The sequence below is a fragment of the Leuciscus leuciscus genome, assembly GCF_965113295.1.
Source record: "Leuciscus leuciscus genome assembly, chromosome: 14".
NCBI lineage: Eukaryota > Metazoa > Chordata > Actinopteri > Cypriniformes > Leuciscidae > Leuciscus > Leuciscus leuciscus.
In genome coordinates, this window is record NC_138738.1 from 11,823,995 (window position 1) to 11,841,618 (window position 17,624).

The window sequence follows — 17,624 nt, forward strand, 5'->3', positions numbered from 1 at the left end:
AAACATACTGACCTCTTTTTCTGCATCTCACTGGTTCAACGTCGCGTTTATCTGCATTTTAAACGTCTGTTCAGTTTCGTTTTGCTCTCTAAATGTACTGACATTGGTCTAATATGTTTCCTTATTTAGCCTACTGTTTTGTTGTGCAAAACAAAAACACAGAGTCTGTGAAGCGCTGGATGTATTTATGTGATTATTTAGCCTACAGGCCATGGTTATTCTGCATGTGTCCTCATATTTACAGACTTCATCAACTAACGTTAGTAGCATTCAGTGTCAGTTGTAGCCTATAGTTGATCTTTACTGTCATTGGAAATAATATTTACATGTAGGCTATAATAGTTTTAAAACAATAGCTTCAGTATTACAATATAGGCTAATAGGTATTCTCATGATGGTCAATCTATATTGGGTAAACTAACGTATATTTTAATGGTCGATGCTTTATTAATGAGTGTAGGCTCCTGCTTGACACACTGACAGTGCTATTAATAGACCGAAACTCATTTTTCCTCCATAAACAATCAACACGCATAGGCTATAAGATACAATGAGAGGTCAGGTAGGTATGGCAAGCTATTTAAACACTTACTAACAATGTAATTCTTATTTCATGGTATTCAATTATTTAGTTAAGAATATTATTTCTAAATAATCTTTATGAAATAAATGCAGGTTAAACAGAAGTGGACTGTCAACATCCCAACCACAGACCACCATAGAAATCACTGACAAAAATTTGCAGTTTATATCCAGTAAGTACTAGTGTCTAAAAAATAGTCAATTGCAAATGAGACAAATATACAAATCACTACTGAATTACTTGTAATAAATAGTATCATAAAAATGGAAATTTGTTCTAAGGAATAAATGTTTAAACAGCTTGCCATAGGACATCACTCACTCAAACAATGGAACTTGGCATGGAGTGGCCTGGTGTCTCCTTTGAAACTTTTTTCTGGGCCTTTAAATGAATAGCATCAATATAATGCAGTATATATGCATGTGTATGAAATTTATATAAATAAAATATTACTCTTTATTTATTTAACATTTCAAATGGTTTACAGCATGAATGGTGTGTCTAAACCTCTGCTAAAAGAAATACATTGAAGAATTATAACGCAGATGTGCGTGTGGTTGTTTACATTTTAGTGTGCCGTTATTGTCATTGTGATTCACTGCAGAAGGGGCTCGGTTTGTTTGTGTGTGTGTTTAGTCATCCTTATGTGTTATATAAGCCTTTCAGCAGTGGTGTGTGAAAGATTCAGAAGAGCAAAACAATATCTTAAACAACATTACCCAAATATAAAAAGAGATTCTCATTAATCTCTGCATCAGAGAATTGTTTGGCGTAACAGCTGATCTGCCATCAGTGCAGCCTGGATTCATTCTCAGTATGTCTCCCACACAGCCAATCAAGAGAGCACCTGGAGGCAGATTACAAATGATGGACTAGTTTGCTTTTGGCTTCACTTACTATTGCGGTGTGATTTTGGATTTCATGGCAGTTGTGAACATCATCTTGGGTCCTTGCTGGTACAATTTTGCAAACATACACCCACTTTATTCCTCCTTTCTGTCCTATTATATATTATGTTTATGAGTGTTATGCTAAGACTGCGTATCTGTTTCTCAATGCCCACAATGCAGTCCTGGCACAATTCACAATCCCCACCTACAGTCCTCACTTTTTGGCTCTTAGACAGGAGATGCCTGCTGCAGCCCTTAGAATACAGTTAAAACTGACTAATTCATTAAGTAGCGAGGTTTGCTTTAGAGAAATGTTTGTCATGTAAATGAGCATATGCTTAGCGTCACGCCCATATCTTATGTCCTTTGCACTGAAGACTTTATAGGTGACAGCACAAAGAAAATGTCACAATGAAAGACTCTTTATGTCAATCTCTGAAGGACCAGTGGGAGTAGTAAACCTCTTTAGTGGTGACTACCTCCAGCTCACTTCGGCTGATGATTTTTGTTTCAGTTCAGAGTTCAGACATAGTAGAAGTACGGCCATTGACGATAGTTTATATAGAGCTGCTGTTATTTCTATCCTGCTGAGATGGCAGGCTTTTTATTGTTTTAATAGCAGAATAATGTGTTATGACATTATTAACACATTTGCATGAATAGTAACAGTTTTTACTGTACTGTAAAATATGATTGGATATGTATTCATTCAATTTCTTTTTGGATCAGGGTTAACTAAAGCTAAAACCATGTGGGGAAAAAACTTTTACAGTGCTTGAAATAAAATAAACGTGAACAGAAACAAAATAAAATATACTGGTATAAATTAGTTTGGACTTATTAGCTAAGATAATAACTTCTCTTTTTCTTTTAGTTTAACTTGAAGTACTAAAATAACTAAAAGTAAATAAAAGTAAAATAAAAATGAATAAGAACTACGTGGATATATAAAAAACTAATAATAATAATGATAAAATACACAACAAAATTACTAAAACTTTAACTAAAATGAAAATAAAAAAATGGAAAATAAAATAAAGACTAATCCAAAATATTAAAAAAAATTAAAATAGTATATAAATTATACTAAAGTAACACTTTTTTGTACATGTACCACACAGGTGACAAAGGATGATATGAATCATTAATTTATACAGTATAATTCTCCCTCTCTGTGGAAGTGCATTTACTGCCCATGTTACTTCTGTAAAGTGACATATTTCAAAGTGAGATATAGGAGGATATTCAACGACAAATTGCTGTAAAAATATGATTTAATAAAAAAAATTTGGAAAATGTATAATTTGTAAAGAAATCATAATGTTTAAATAGCCTTAATGTTTAATAAAAATATCCTTACATATATTTGTGCATACATTTAAAAAAATAAAATATTCAAAAAATTGTTATATTTTTTTCCTGGGCCAGCATTATGAGACAGCATTGTTGAGCTCTGTAAATTATGCAAATTAAGGCATATACTCTACTTATACAGTATATTATAAATATGAAAGCAATAAATCACATGCATGTATTTGTTTACAGTAACGAGATGAATCTACAGAGACTGCACATCAGCACATATTCGTTATTTGTAATGAACGTGTGTTGTGAATGAAAGAGTTTGTCTCTATGTGTGTGTGTGTCTTTGTGACAGAGGAAGAGGGGTGGAGATAGGAGGTTTTGACACACTCACACATACAATGAGCACCATTGAAAGCATCAGGGCTGAGCAGTCGTGATCTCTGCTTGAATTCCCAGCACATACTCAGACGCTTTTATGCACTTAAGCTGATCAAATGAGCTGTGTGTGTGTGGAAATCCTCTTCCATAGCTGGTCAGCATATACTTAAACTAAAGAGGCTTGGACTAACTGTATAATGTCTGATTGTGTGCATCTGTTCAGGTAACCTCAGTAGCTTAAGCACCCACTGTGACTGTAGGAGGACAGGCAGGTTTTTTGAGTTGTAAAGAAAAAGAGAGAGAGAGAGACAAGAGTGGGAGAGAGAGACCTAGGGACAAAACAGAAAGAGAGATTATTTTAATCTAGGTCACAGAGCACCGGGAAGCAAATACACTCATTTACCCATGATTCACAGCAAGCTTTCTAACATGTTGCGCTGTCTCTCCCACGATCTCTCTTTTTTCCTCTTTCCCACCATCCTTTTCCCATCCTTTATAAAAACTCCTTGTTTGCCTAGCTAGCTCGCTCGCTCTTAAGCGCACACCAAACAGGACATGTTAATAGTTAATAATATCTTTTGCTTGCGATATGGGTTCCTCACTAACTGAATTATTCACCAGTGTGTGATGGACATCAGGCTCGAAAAAGAAGAGATGCACACTTTACACACACTATATTCATTCAGAGAGCGGAGTTTTCCAAACTGACAGTTGGAGCTTAAAAATCTCTCTCATAACACTTACCACTCAGGTAACACTTAACTAGAGCTTACTTGACTATGAATGGTATGAATAATTAATTTGTATATTATAACACTGCTATTCTCGGCTATGTTAATGTATGTTTGAAAGTTTCAGAATGGAAGTTGGACTCTTGATGTGGTCTGAAGTCCTAAGTAACAAAAAGTACCATATTTTTGGATATTATTTATATATGTAAATAAGCGTATATGAATATAGTAATCATTCTTGGTTGAAATCAGAGATCTGAGTTGTGCATTGCATCTGCTAAAGGACTGAAAGTAAATGTGAAGTGGATGTTAATAACAAGATGTTAGTAGCAAGCTGTCTGAGTAATGACAAATAAAGTTGAATGCCACAGAATTTTTTTAAAGGGGTCCCATAATGCCCTTTTCACAAGATGTAAAATAAGTCTCTGATGTCCCCAGGGTGTGTATGTGAAACCCCACAGATATTTTTATAGCATGTTCAAATTGTCACTTTTTGAGGGTGAGCAAAAACGCACAGTTTTTGTGTGTGTCCCTTTAAATGCAAATGAGCTGCTACTCCCGGCACAGAGGGCGGAGCTTGTTAGCAGCTCCAATTACTTCACACAGACAGTTGGGGTATGTGATTTGCAAAACGGCCAGCAGATTTTGAAAATACACAACTCAAATGGTCCTACCTTCTTTCCTTTGACTCCACCCATTCAAAGAACATGAGGGGGATGGGGGAGGGGGGGATGGTACGACCGTTTGATTGACGCACTTACTGTCCAATGATTCTAGGTGGTCTTGGAAATGATTGGCTGGAGTTTTTCGAGTCCTGCCCGTTCCACAGATGATTAAATTGCTTAATTTTCATTTCAGTGCTTCTAACTCAGTGGCTGTAAGTGGGTTAGGAATAGGATTTCAAGTGATTTTGAAAAAATGGCCAAAAAAGAGAATTACATACCCCACCTTTAAAAAAAAGTTTAGTATTTTATGTTCAGACTGGAGTCTTGGAAGATGGAGAGACTTGAGAAGAAGTGATAACATGTAGAATGCAACAGGACATTTCTGATTGGTTAGTTAATGAATTTATGTAGCTGATGTGGAGTTTATATGTTCTAGTCATTGATTAGTATATTCTGTCATGATAATCTATGAATGTAAATTTTAGGGTTAGTGATGTCACTAACCCATGAAGAAGCTCATTGTAGTCCCTACCAGCTGTTTGTTGTAGTCCTTAAAAAGCAATTTCTGTAAAAGAAAATATTTATGCTCAAACAGCAACATTACACTAACTAAAGTTAAAAAAGTGAAATCATAATCAACCACCCCTTTAAGGTAACTCTATTGGCCCCATGAGCACTAAGGTTTGTTAGCACAAGTGCAACGCAGGTGTGTACATTTGCATTTGTGTTAAATGTTTCCGGTCTTACATTCACACAGCAATTTTGAGCATTCCTGTACTTTTATTATGGATAAAATGATTTCTCCAAACATGCATAAATAATGGCTTATTATCTGAGTAGGCTTTTGTGTTGTTTTGGTATGTGTATTTGGGTGGGTTTTATTTAGAGTCATAGTTGCTATGGTAACAGTTGAGTTTGCCTTAGGCTGTTCTCATTCATAACGAATAAAGCCAAAAGCGTTAAGAAGCACATATGCCACAAGAACAGCTAAAACCCAACAGCATGACATAAAACCTTTTAACCGTATTACTCACACCGCACAGTATGACCTTTATTAGAGGGCTGCTGAAAGGTGAAATGTGTAATTTTTGTGTCACAGCATAATTGTTATAATAGCTGAAGACAGGCTGAATGGATCTCTCCTGCACAAATCTTGCTGCCACAATGATAGAGGGTTATGATTGTTTGCTAGAGTGTTACTATGTGGTTGAAAATGTGTTGAATGTTTTTTGTATTGTTGTTAGGTGGTTATTCTGGGCGGTGGCTACTAGGTGGTTGCTTATTAGCCCAAGTCGAGTCTTTATGATAATATGGTCCCCATATATGGCTCCTTCAGTCTTAGTCTGTGGGAATATTTTTTGCCTTTTTTATTATCTGCCAGGAAACAGTGGCAGCTCACCTCTACTCAGCAAGCCAACTGATTTGTGGTAATATTCATGTTCAAAGCATAAACAATGTGCCAAAATGTAATACTTATGTTTTGGGGTTGGTTCAAATACCTAACTTTTAAGTTATGAGCATTAGTACAGGGATGATTGCCTTAGAAAGGGGATAAATCTCACAAAACCTGTAAAGAATGTCAAATTCACATTTTACCCCAAAAATAAAATAAAATTCAATAATATTCCTTTCTATACGGACTACTAAGGCCATTAGTTTTTAGTTTTTTGTTGCATTGTGACATTTATTTTGAGGAAAATTAAACCAATTTTGCCCCCGATTTATATTAGGCTACTGTAGGGGTTTGATATTGTTTTTCTCATATTTTTTTTAACAATTATTCTCATAACTGTAATTATACATTTTTACAATCATAATTTTACTGTATTATAGTGAAAAAAAAATATTTGCAATGATTTTAAATGCAGTACAACAAATGCAATATTAATGCTGTTTTGACATGCTTTACATTTTAATACAAAATACTTGTATAAATTATACATTTTAATTATTTGTTACAATAATTAGATTGAGACTGAATTTCACATTACTGTAATGAGAATTGAGGACTAAAATGAGCTTAATTGTCCCTAAAATAATGTCATTATGCAGAATTATAAGGTCAGTAGACTTATAACTATACTATTTACTCTTGCACATGGTAAACCACACTGTAAACACAGGTCAGATCATTCTATATACTGTCTTGCAAAGTGAATTAGGAAGGTTACACCTGACAAGGCATGTTCCCAGGTGTGTGAAGTGGTAATCTGAGTCTTGTTGTCACCTGCATGCACACACCCTGGTAACCCTGACTTTACTGTTTCCATTAGCAAGTTTTCAAAGCTGGCTTGTGGATCTGGTTGTATAATGTAGAAAAGGGCATGAACAGATAAGAATGAACCGAACTCCCTGTTGTGTCTTTTTCTCTGTCACTCTCTGTCTGTCTCTGTTTCTCTCTGTCTCTCACAGTCTGTTTTTATGTTCTCAGCAGAACAGGAAACCATGTCATAGGGTAGAAGATTTAGCACTGGAGAACATGACATCATCCAGAGGGAAAGGAAATGTGTGTGTGTGTGTGTGTGTGTGTGTGTGTGTGTAAAGAGAGACAGAATGTTGGATGTGGACAAAAGAACAGGAAAGAGGGGTAATGAAATTCAACTTCAGGACAGTGTGATACAGTGTTGGAAGTTGCTGAATGGTGAGTCACCATCTGGTGGTGGGTAACCAGGTTGTGTGTGTGTGTGTGTGTGTGTGTGTGTGTGTGTGTGTGTGTGTGTGTGTGTGTGTGTGTGTGTGTGTGTGTGTGTGTGTGTGTGTGTGTGTAGACACAATAGAGAGATAGCCGTATTGTGTCTTGAGTGAAAGTCATTGTGTGAGCTCTGTTGTGTCATAGTGTTTCAGGGCCAGTGATGCAGCACACAAGAGGGAGGGTGGATATGGGTAGTTAATGCTTTTCAAAGGAACAAGACTCTCAGAGACAAGTTCTCTCAGTCAATAAAAAAAAAAAAACCCACTTTAATTTGTTTCTCCATCTCTTTCTCTTTCCATACATACACTCTACTCACTCAGACACAGATCCAAGATCTTTCCCACAGTCTGAGCAGCTGGTATGCATGTCTGTTGTACAGAAAGTCACTGAGAGACTAGACGGTTCAGTCTCTATTGTATTTATCTTTACAGAAAATGCTTAATGTGAAATCAGTAACATCAACATAATTTTTGCAACATTGAAGAATATATATATATATATACAAACTACTATTCAAAAGTTTGAGGTCAGTAAAATACTTTTATTCAGGACACTAAATTAATCAAAAGTGACAGTAAATATATAATCTTACAAAATATTTATATTTGAATTTTTTACATTTCTATTTAACAAAGAATCCTGAAATAAAATTAACAAACTCTCCCACTCTTCTTCATTCCACAAAAAATCTTCACAAAAATCTTAAGCAGCTGGTTTCAGCATTGATGATAATAGGGAATGTGTCTTTAAAATTTTTTTTTTTTTACAAATTACATTTTAAAATAGGAAATTTTAAATACAAATATTTCCCAATATTCAAGTTTTTACTGTATTTTGAGCAATGCAGCATGGGTTAGAATGCAGCATTTCTACTTTCAAAAACAACTTCTTTCAGAATCTTACTGACACCAAACATTTGAATGTTAGTGTTCATATCTTTTATTTATTTGCTAAAGCCATTTTTTTGTTTAATATATATGTAATGTTAATGTTACACATTTAATGTAATATACATTAACAATTATTTTATTTAATAATAAAATAAATGTATTTTATTGATTTGTAATTTTGTATTAAAGGTTGTTTTCATTTAAAAAAGTGAAAACATAATCAACCACCCCTTTAAGGGTGTTTTCATGCTGTTTTCAAAGTTGTTTTCATTTAGTTTACTTGTAGGTTACTTGTATATGCTTTTATATGCTTTCTATCTCGATAATCACAGTCAGACAATAACACTCATGTAGCTTTATCTCTTAAAGGAGTGACGTCCTCCTCCACCACCTTTCTCCCAGGGGCAAAAAAAAAAGATCCCTGTGTCTGTCTGTTTGTGCATGCGTGCCAGTAGTTGTTTATGTATAAACTAAATAAAAAATGACTGGAAAAAACTGCTTTACTGAAAAAAGGTCACTTGTCATAGGACTATTGCCTATAATGCCTTGCAAATACAAGATTACAGCGCTATCGTGATTAAATCGTGTGGGTTATCGTGTGATAGATTCAAACCCTCTTGATGTTCGGTTATCAGCTCAGTTCAGATGGCCGGAATACAATACACAGTTTTTGCTCAGATTTTTGCCCTGATTTGCAGTCTGGATGAGTTGAAAATAGTTTCCGAAAATCTGCACCAGTGATGTCTAATGTTTTAAAATCTGTTCAGACTGGTTGGATTACAGAGTGGATTTATGACATTGATTCTAGTTAAAATAAGATTTGGATCTCAGGCCTGTACAGTTTGGGTTGTAGTCCTGGAATAATTTACCTTTTTTCAGGACAGGTTTGCAAGACAAGGGTTAAAACAAGGGTTTGCAAATTAAATTCAGAATTAAGGTTACATTTTGGCCATAATGTCTGGATTGTATGTTAAGATTAATGTACAGATTACATGCATGTTATGTGTCCTTTTTTCCTGGAAATTTGACTAGATTCCTTAAAAAGGAACAGTAATAAAATTCCAAATTTAGAATTATGAATATGATTTTTCATAATCATAAGGTTTTGAGGTAGTATTGTAGCATAAATGTTACAGGTTTACAGTTGCATGGACTGAGAGTGTCTAACTCTTGGCCATGCCGTGTATGAGTGAGTGATCAAGGATAAAAGTAGATTTCTGCCTTAAGCCCTCATTATGCTTCTGCGTCAACTCCACGGCGTAGCTACGCCGTCACTCCAACGGCGTCGTGACCGTTTTATGGTTCTGCGTCGGGTTGCGTTGCATCGCGGTGCATTTCACCGCCAGAACGCTAGGGGGGTGGTGTGGTTCGCGAATCTCTTTCCTAGTTTGTTTTGGTTCCATGCGCCGGTTCCGCTTTTTCATTTCCGACAATGGCGAGCGAAAGAGAGAGAGTGTTGTCGCAGCTGGAGCTAATCAACGTTGAACAACAAATTATTTTATTGCAAATGTTTAATCGTAGAAGAAAAAGAAGACGTCAGCGAAGGTGGTCTGTACGACCAGTGCACGAAGACAGGGGAAGGATTGGCGAATTTGTTACGGTTGTTCGACCGCTGAGGGACTTGGACGAAGAAATGCACTAAGTATTTTCGGATGTCGAAAGGTCGATTTGACGATCTTGTTCATCGTTTAAAGCCGTTAATACAGCATCAGACTACACACAGTATGCCTATTGACCTCGCTCAGAGACTGGCAGTGACTTTAAAGATTTTATCTTCGGGTGCAAACCAACAGATCACCGGGTTGGGCTACAAAATGGGTTCGACCACGGTGCCATGGCAGGATAATGTAGTGTCCCGTGGCAGACTTGGTTAATTACTTGATATCCATGATGTACCCGTGAACATTGTATTGTAAATAAACAACAAACTTTTTTTCAAAACAAACATTGATTTGATTGATTGAAGTTTATTTCTAGCAACAACAAAAAAAGAAAAGAATATATATAAATATATACATATACACTACCGGTCAAAAGTTTTAGATCGGTAAGATTTTTAATGTTTTTAAAAGAAGTCTCTTCTGCTCACCAAGGCTGTGTTTAGTATATAAAAAACAATAAAACAAAACATATTTTATGACAATTTAAAATGACTGTTTTCTATTTTAATATATTTTACTCCGGAAATGATGTATAATCTGACCAATCACAGCCCCTGCGGTCTGCGTCACCGCGACGCGTAGTTACAATTTTTTGGAGGTGCACGTCAAGCTACGGCGGAGGGGTCGCGTCGAGGTTCGCGTCGACGCAGAGGGGTCCGCGGGGGTACGCCGTCGATTCGACGCAGAAGCATAAAACAGGCTTTAGTCTGTTGCCACTCACTTCACATTATCATCACTCCCCCAACAACCAATCACAATCCATCTGAGCCTCAGTGTGGACTGGACCACCTTAGGCCACCAATAAAACCGTCTAGTTTGCGGTTGAATTAGAAGAGCGCATTTATTTGTGCCTTTTATTGCTGTCCAAAACATTCTTTCTGAATAACACTCAAATAATCATATACAAAATGAACACATATACATAACCCCCTTCATAGCTACATGTGATAGAACAGTCTGTTGAAGCTAAAAATATCCCATAGTGCAGCTGGGTTCGGTCCTCATGCATTACTTATGGGAGTTGACTCTTCCTTCTCTATTTTCCTTTTTTCTTTTAATGTGGAAAATGCTCTTGAAAGAATGGTTTGTTTAGTGGCCTCTCCTTATGAATCCGTGCTGTTTGCTCTCAGCGTTTAAGCGTAATGGCCAATTTGATTTCTATGGGATAATAAATATTTTCATGTTATCTCTTTTGAAATCTTTCCCCTTTAGGGGATGTGTTGAAATGAGCTTGAGCTGCACACGTATCATAACCAAAGCTCTCTCCATCCTGCATAATCCCACTAGATTACACATTCTGCTCTCTTTCACACTCACAAGCAGAATCCAGCATTAAATCGCACAAATCAACTTGGCTGTAAGAATGTAAGAATGTGATGATCTTTTAAGATTTCGGTGTTTAGGTTTTTCTAAACAACTGTTCCTCCTTCATCAACTCCAATAATGCCTTCCTATTATACTTGATATTATTTAGCATTACCATTAATAAGTTTGGGATCGGTTTGGTGTCAGAGCATGTTTTCTCATGTTAACCAAATTGTGAAATATTATTACAATTTTAAATAATTATTTTTTATTTTATGCAAAATCAAAATATTTCAATTGCTTGGATGTTTTGTGATCTAATGCAGTGTAATTCAAATTTGACATTTTGGGGGCCACTGTATGTTGAAAATTACACACAAAAAAAAAAAAGAAGATCAACTGCAAATATAAACCACAATCTATCTGACTTTTCAAAGACATTTGACCAAAAAAATGAATTGAATTCATGCTGTTCGTGTTTTTAACTGGTAATAACATTATCTCTCTTTTTTTAGGTGACATCACACAAAAAGGATACGAGAAGAAGAGGGCCAAAGTTTTAGCACCCTACTTGACACAAATACAAAGTAAGAACTACAGAAATGTCCCTGATTTTTCACCCTCCTCCTTTTTTTGCTTGGTCGTCCACTGACTCATATGATAATGTGGTTATGAAACATCTTCTCAGGCTGTTTCTCTTGAGGGTTCCATCCAAAGTCCCTCTGCGCTGCCTTCTACTGCTCAAATATAGGACTGCAGCATGAAACATTATTTTATTGTCAGTCGCTGTTGTGAGATAGAATTTTGTTTTATTCTGGAGATATTTGAGATGAAAACCACAGTTCTTCGCATTAATATTTCCCATTTTCTGTAGTCAATGACTGCATCTGCCAGTTTTAATGAAGTTCACTCTTATTATCTCTACAGATTTGGCTCCGCCTCCGGCATATGATGCACAGTCCCCTGGTCCAAGCTCCGCCTCCGCCTCCGCCTCCGCCTCGGCACCTGAACCTGAACCTGAACCTGAACCTGAACCTGAACCTGAACCTGGCCCGTCGAACTCCTCATCCTCCTCTTCACGCCACCGGCGCACACGGCGACCACACCGAAGCAGCGGGACTAGAGATGAACGCTACAGATCAGGTTAGAACAGCTCGACAGCATATGCAACTTTTTTTCTGTTACATTTTCTTTACATGTCATTACAGTGCAAGCCAGAGTTTGACTCTTTTTTGGGGGGCACTAAACTAAATAGCAAAAATAATGATATACAGCCAAAGGCTTACTTATAAACTTACTTATATGGGTTACTTATAGTGGTCTTTGCTCTTTAAACTGGGATAGGAGAACGTTTTTCAACTCTGAACAAACGACACACTTCACCTATAAAATGTTGTTATATAATTCCATTAAGCTGTATACTGACTTGTCTTTACTTGAGATTTATGGGGTGTGAGGTTTACAGAGTGCCTGCAGATGGTAATATTTGCCTGTTCTCTGACCACATCCTTGTAAGAACTGTTTAGTCATCTGCCATGGCAGTCGCACTTGGACAAAATGGTTGCCTAGATGAAATGGGTCACTGTGGATTTCTGGTGCTTTGTGGCAATAGAAAGATAGTAGCTTGCTTATTTGATTGCGTAGGTTGTTTGTTCAGTTGCTCGCCACAGACGTGTATATATATTTTACGGTCCTACTGTTGTCATAGAGCATGTTCATGACCTTGTTGTGTAATTAGTACCAACACTCTGATGGGTGACTGCCTATCATTGGTTAAGAAGCTTTGCTGATAATACAAAAGTTACTGATTTGAATGGAGATAAAGGCAGACAGTTAATGAGATTCAAATCAGTCTTGTACTCTGTAACAAAGCATTTAGCCTCAGGATGTTCAAGGTTGACTTTACCTGTCACTTTGGATAAAATCATCTACTGAGGCATCTGCTAACATCACACTAAGTGCAGATGTCCTAGGAACAAAACTGTCCGTCTTTTTTTTGTCTGTCTCAGATATCCACACTGAGGCAGTTCAGGCAGCATTGGCCAAGCATAAAGAGGAAAAGATGGCGCTGCCCATGCCAACCAAACGTCGGTCCGCATATGTACAGTCACCAATTGACAACTGCACCCCACCAGGTAATGTATACAAGCACCAAATAAAGAAATGTAGATATATATTTTCTTATATTTAATAGATAATAATAGTTAATCGAGATCTTACACTTTTCTTGTTTAAAATGGCAAAGTACTTGAATTTCTCAGTAAAACTCTGACAGCGTCAAATCCTTACCCTTATGTGTTTTATATAATAATCATGCAGGAAACATTACACCCATTATTTAATTAAATCAGATTTCTTTATTTTCTTTTGTTTCTTTTGTTTTGTATTTTTACAAACATTTATTTAGCTACATTTAAATGTAATTATGTAGATCTCATAAATAAGTTTATTTTATCTTATCTTATTTTATATCTTATAAATTATTATCATTTAAGTTACTTTTTAAATCTTTAACCAATATTAATTCAATAATGTGTTCATTAGCCAAAACATTTTTTTTGGTGTGGTGTTAAAATTGGTAGCAAAAATTATGAAATGTAGCAAGTATTGATATTTTGGTATTGTGACAACTGCATTTACTATTGTTTGGATCATTTTTTCTTACTTTTATTCTTCTTGTACTTATTCTATCATCCTCTTCCTTGTCTTTTAATTTATCTTTCTCTCTGCCAGACTCCTCATCTTCCTCTGATGATGAGGCCGTGTCAAGTGAAAGTGCTGGGCCTCAGCAGTCTCCAGACACCTGGATTAATAGCTCTCTGCACGGCTCCTCCACCTCCTCCTCTGCCTCCTCCACTCTCTCACATGGGGAGTCTCGGCCCACCCAGGCCCCTCAGCCTCAGTCTCAGCAGGTCCCACCTCCACCTCCACCCGCACCTGCCCACCCACCCCACTCCCACTCCCAGCCCTCCGCCCTGGCCGAGGCCCTCGCTCAGACACGCATCGGTGAGTCACCATTACCCCCACACACTTTGTGTCCTTGTAAATACACTTTAGATTTTACCATTTGATTTTAAGTAATTTTAGCAGCTTAACCAGGCATTTTGTGCAAGTGTTTTCATTGCTTCATTATTTCTGCCCAATGTTTATTTTCTGTTCATTTATATCTTTTGTGACTGTCAGTGAGAAGAATAGGAAGAGGTAAAGTCAAGTGTTAGAAATCTTTCACCTTGTCCTGTGTGTTTAAGATTTGTTGTGAGTTACGAATATTATCTACCCCCTTCACATGCTCCACCCTTAAGCCTCTGCCCCACCTGTGTGTTTTAAAGCCTATGAATGATTGGTCTGTCCATAGGAGCTGATGAAAAATGAATAAAGGTTCTCAGAGATCTGGCTGAGCTTGTTATTTGGTTCAGGACTAATCATCTCAGGACTTAATACACACTTGATCCCAGACTGTACTTATTCAAAGAGTGTGCTTTTCCTGCACATGACATAACCTGAGTGTGTGTGAAATTGTTAAGAGATGTAGACAATAGCTGTAGACAGCATGCAGACTGTGGGGTTAGCCAAAAGGAACTAATGAACTCATGTTTGCAATAGACTTGAAACAGAATATTCTGTAGGCTATGATGTTATATTTTTGGTTAATGATACGTTTCTCTGCCCTCACAGCCTTGGTCTACAGAGGCAGAGAAACTTATTTCATTTTAAAGAAATATTATGAAAACAATGATGTACGATGATGATGAGACACAGTAAAACCAGAGACAGTTATGTAAGATATAACATACAGTCAGTCGATCATTAAGGCAAAATAAACCTTGACAGGGTGATGAATATTGTATCACCCTGAAGAGGTTCATTTTGGGATAATGAGCGAGTGACTGTATCTCATAAATTACACGTCTACTTGGCAAATAAATAAATCAAATAACATTAAATATTAATTTGAGTTTACGTTACTTCATAATGTGAGAAGAAAGAGACTGCAGAGTAGTTTTTGAAAGAAGTATCTTGCTCACCAAGGAAATATGTATTTAATCAAAAATACAGTACAATAGTAATATTGTGCTTAAAATAGAACTGATATTTATCAGTGTTCTATTTTAATTTATTATAAAATATAATGTATTCCTGTAATGGCAAAGCTGTATTTTCAGCATCATTACTCTTCAGTGTCACATGATTTTTCAGAAATCATTCTAATAATCAGTTTTTTTAAAATACATATTTCTTAATACTGTCAGTGTTGAAAACATCTGTGCTGCTTAATATTTGCTGAATAAAAGTATTTATTTATATACAGATATATATGCATGTATGAATGTATATGTATGTGTGTGTGTGTGTGTGTGTGTGTGTGTGTGTGTGTGTGTGTGTGTGTGTGTGTGTGTGTGTGTGTGTGTGTGTGTGTGTGTGTGTCTTACTGACCCACATTTTTTAACGGAAGTATATATAGGAAATTGTATAGAAACATTTGAACACATAATGATTAATAAATCAGAATCAAGTATTTTAGAAATCTATATAATAATAGCAAAGTAAATACTAAATAGTAAATAGTTTGATTTCATGTTACCTTCAAATATCTTTGGCCTTATCACTAGTTTACGCAATTGAAGGAAGCATATACTGAAAGCAGTCCTGAATGGACATAGTTTTACACAGACTCTTAAAGGAATAGTTCACTATTGGATTAAAAAAAGCACCTCAAACATGATTCTACTATATTTCTCCTTTTGTTTTCCGTGTAAAAAAGAAAGGTGAGCTTTTCCTTTATGAGCAAGGGTAAAATATCTTTTGAGGGTTGATTATGAGTGAGTAATATGTGTTATTTTGACCAGATCCAGGAGGAGGCGTCGGGCCTCCTGATGTGCCATCCCAAGCTCAGGCCAGAGGCTCTCGTGTGGATCTACCTCCCAACGCCGTGGTGCGAGGCATGAGTCGAGGACAGAGCCGGTCCAGCATGATGGAGACAGCAGACGGTACTGAGTGTGTGTGTGTGTGTGTGTGTGTGTGTGTAGAGGGCAAAAAAGAGTAAAAGAAAGAGAGATAAAAAGAGAAACATGTATTTGTTGTGTGCTGCATTAGACATACATAATCTGAAAATGTATGTATACTCTTTTCATAACTTTCTTCTCATGTCTCTCAGAACTTTATTTTAACATCTCAGTAGGGACATTTCAAAAAGTCTTTATGAATGCTGTGTTTATGATTGCTTCATTAATCGCATCCCGTTTCTTTTTTCTTTTCCACCTTTTATCCACTTGTGTCATGTTGCTTATCTCTGTCAGTGAGAAGAATAGGCAGAGGTAATGATTGGTCTAGACATGTCCTGTTGGTCGACTTTAAAGCTGTGTGTTTGTGTTTGTATACTGTATATGTGTTACACAAAGATAGTGTGAACCAGAGTGAAACCCTGTACTTTTTTAGGAAAATAAATAAATAATAGTAGATCACTTATCCCTCCAGCTCTGCTTACATGTGGTTTTTACTCAGTCCTGATCCTTCATCACACATTAGGACTGCTTTACTGGTGAACCAGTGATATTTAAAGGAATAGTGAAAATCAGTAAAACAGCAATATTGTAAGATATTTTTCCAATTTAAATAGTAATTTATTCCTGTGATAATTTATTCCTCATTACTCCCATCTTCAGTGTCCCTTCAGCAATTATCCTAATATGCTGATTTGGTGCTCAAGAAATATTTCTTATTATTAAATGGTGAAAACCGTTTCTAGATTTGTTTTTGCATCCTTGCTGATTTTTTTATTTTTTATCTTAGTGACACCAAACATTTGAATAGTAGTGAATATATAATTTAAATAATAAGTTTATCATAAGTTTAATTTGATCTATAAGCCACTGTATATCAGGATATCTTTGGACCAGGACTGATAAATACCACTGTAGGAGAGTGTAAAACATGTATATACATGTACACATATAGTCTAGTTGTGATTTACGAATTCCCAGTTCAGTTGAAAGTGTGCGGGAGTGTGTCTTTGTTCGTCTGTCTCATCCCACCCTACCTGACCCCAATCCTGGTGTAGGTGTCCCGGTGTCCAGTCGTGTGTCCACAAAGATCCAGCAGCTGCTAAACACGCTAAAACGACCCAAACGCCCGCCACTCAGTGAGTTCTTCATGGACGACCAAGAGGAGATCGTGGAAGGTACTCCAGGATAAATTCAGTCCTCGCCATTTCTCAGACACACTCTGAAAGAATGGTGCATTAATGTAGATCAACGTGTTTCTTCCTCCTCAGTTCCTCAGATAGATCCTAACACCCCTAGGCCAGAAGGCCGGCAGATAATCCCAGTGAAGGGGGAGCCGTTGGGTGTGGTCAGTAACTGGCCTCCTGCTCTTCAGGCGGCATTAACTCGATGGGGTGCCACACAGGGCAAAAGCCCTGCCCTCACAGCTCTGGATATCACAGGAAAACCACTCTATACACTTACGTATGGTAAGCAAAGCACTTATCTTGATTGAGAGGAGATGCTGGGATTGGCAAGAAAGGT

At 36.7% G+C, this 17,624-nt stretch overlaps 1 protein-coding gene across 4 annotated transcripts in view; it reads left to right on the forward strand.

Moving 5' to 3' along the window:
* The window catches only part of dip2bb (disco-interacting protein 2 homolog Bb), a 36,114-nt gene that overhangs the window by 455 nt on the left and 18,035 nt on the right, over positions 1-17,624 (forward strand). For 2 of the 4 annotated variants that reach the window (XM_082189685.1, XM_082189687.1), the window contains exons 2-9: positions 11,616-11,687; positions 12,028-12,243; positions 13,110-13,235; positions 13,834-14,106; positions 15,948-16,088; positions 16,398-16,415; positions 17,159-17,278; positions 17,372-17,569. In XM_082189685.1, the coding sequence (XP_082045811.1) occupies positions 11,616-11,687; positions 12,028-12,243; positions 13,110-13,235; positions 13,834-14,106; positions 15,948-16,088; positions 16,398-16,415; positions 17,159-17,278; positions 17,372-17,569 (1,164 nt within the window). The remainder of the gene's footprint in view (positions 1-11,615; positions 11,688-12,027; positions 12,244-13,109; positions 13,236-13,833; positions 14,107-15,947; positions 16,089-16,397; positions 16,416-17,158; positions 17,279-17,371; positions 17,570-17,624) is intronic. The other 2 variants (XM_082189686.1, XM_082189688.1) reach the window with 1 other exon arrangement.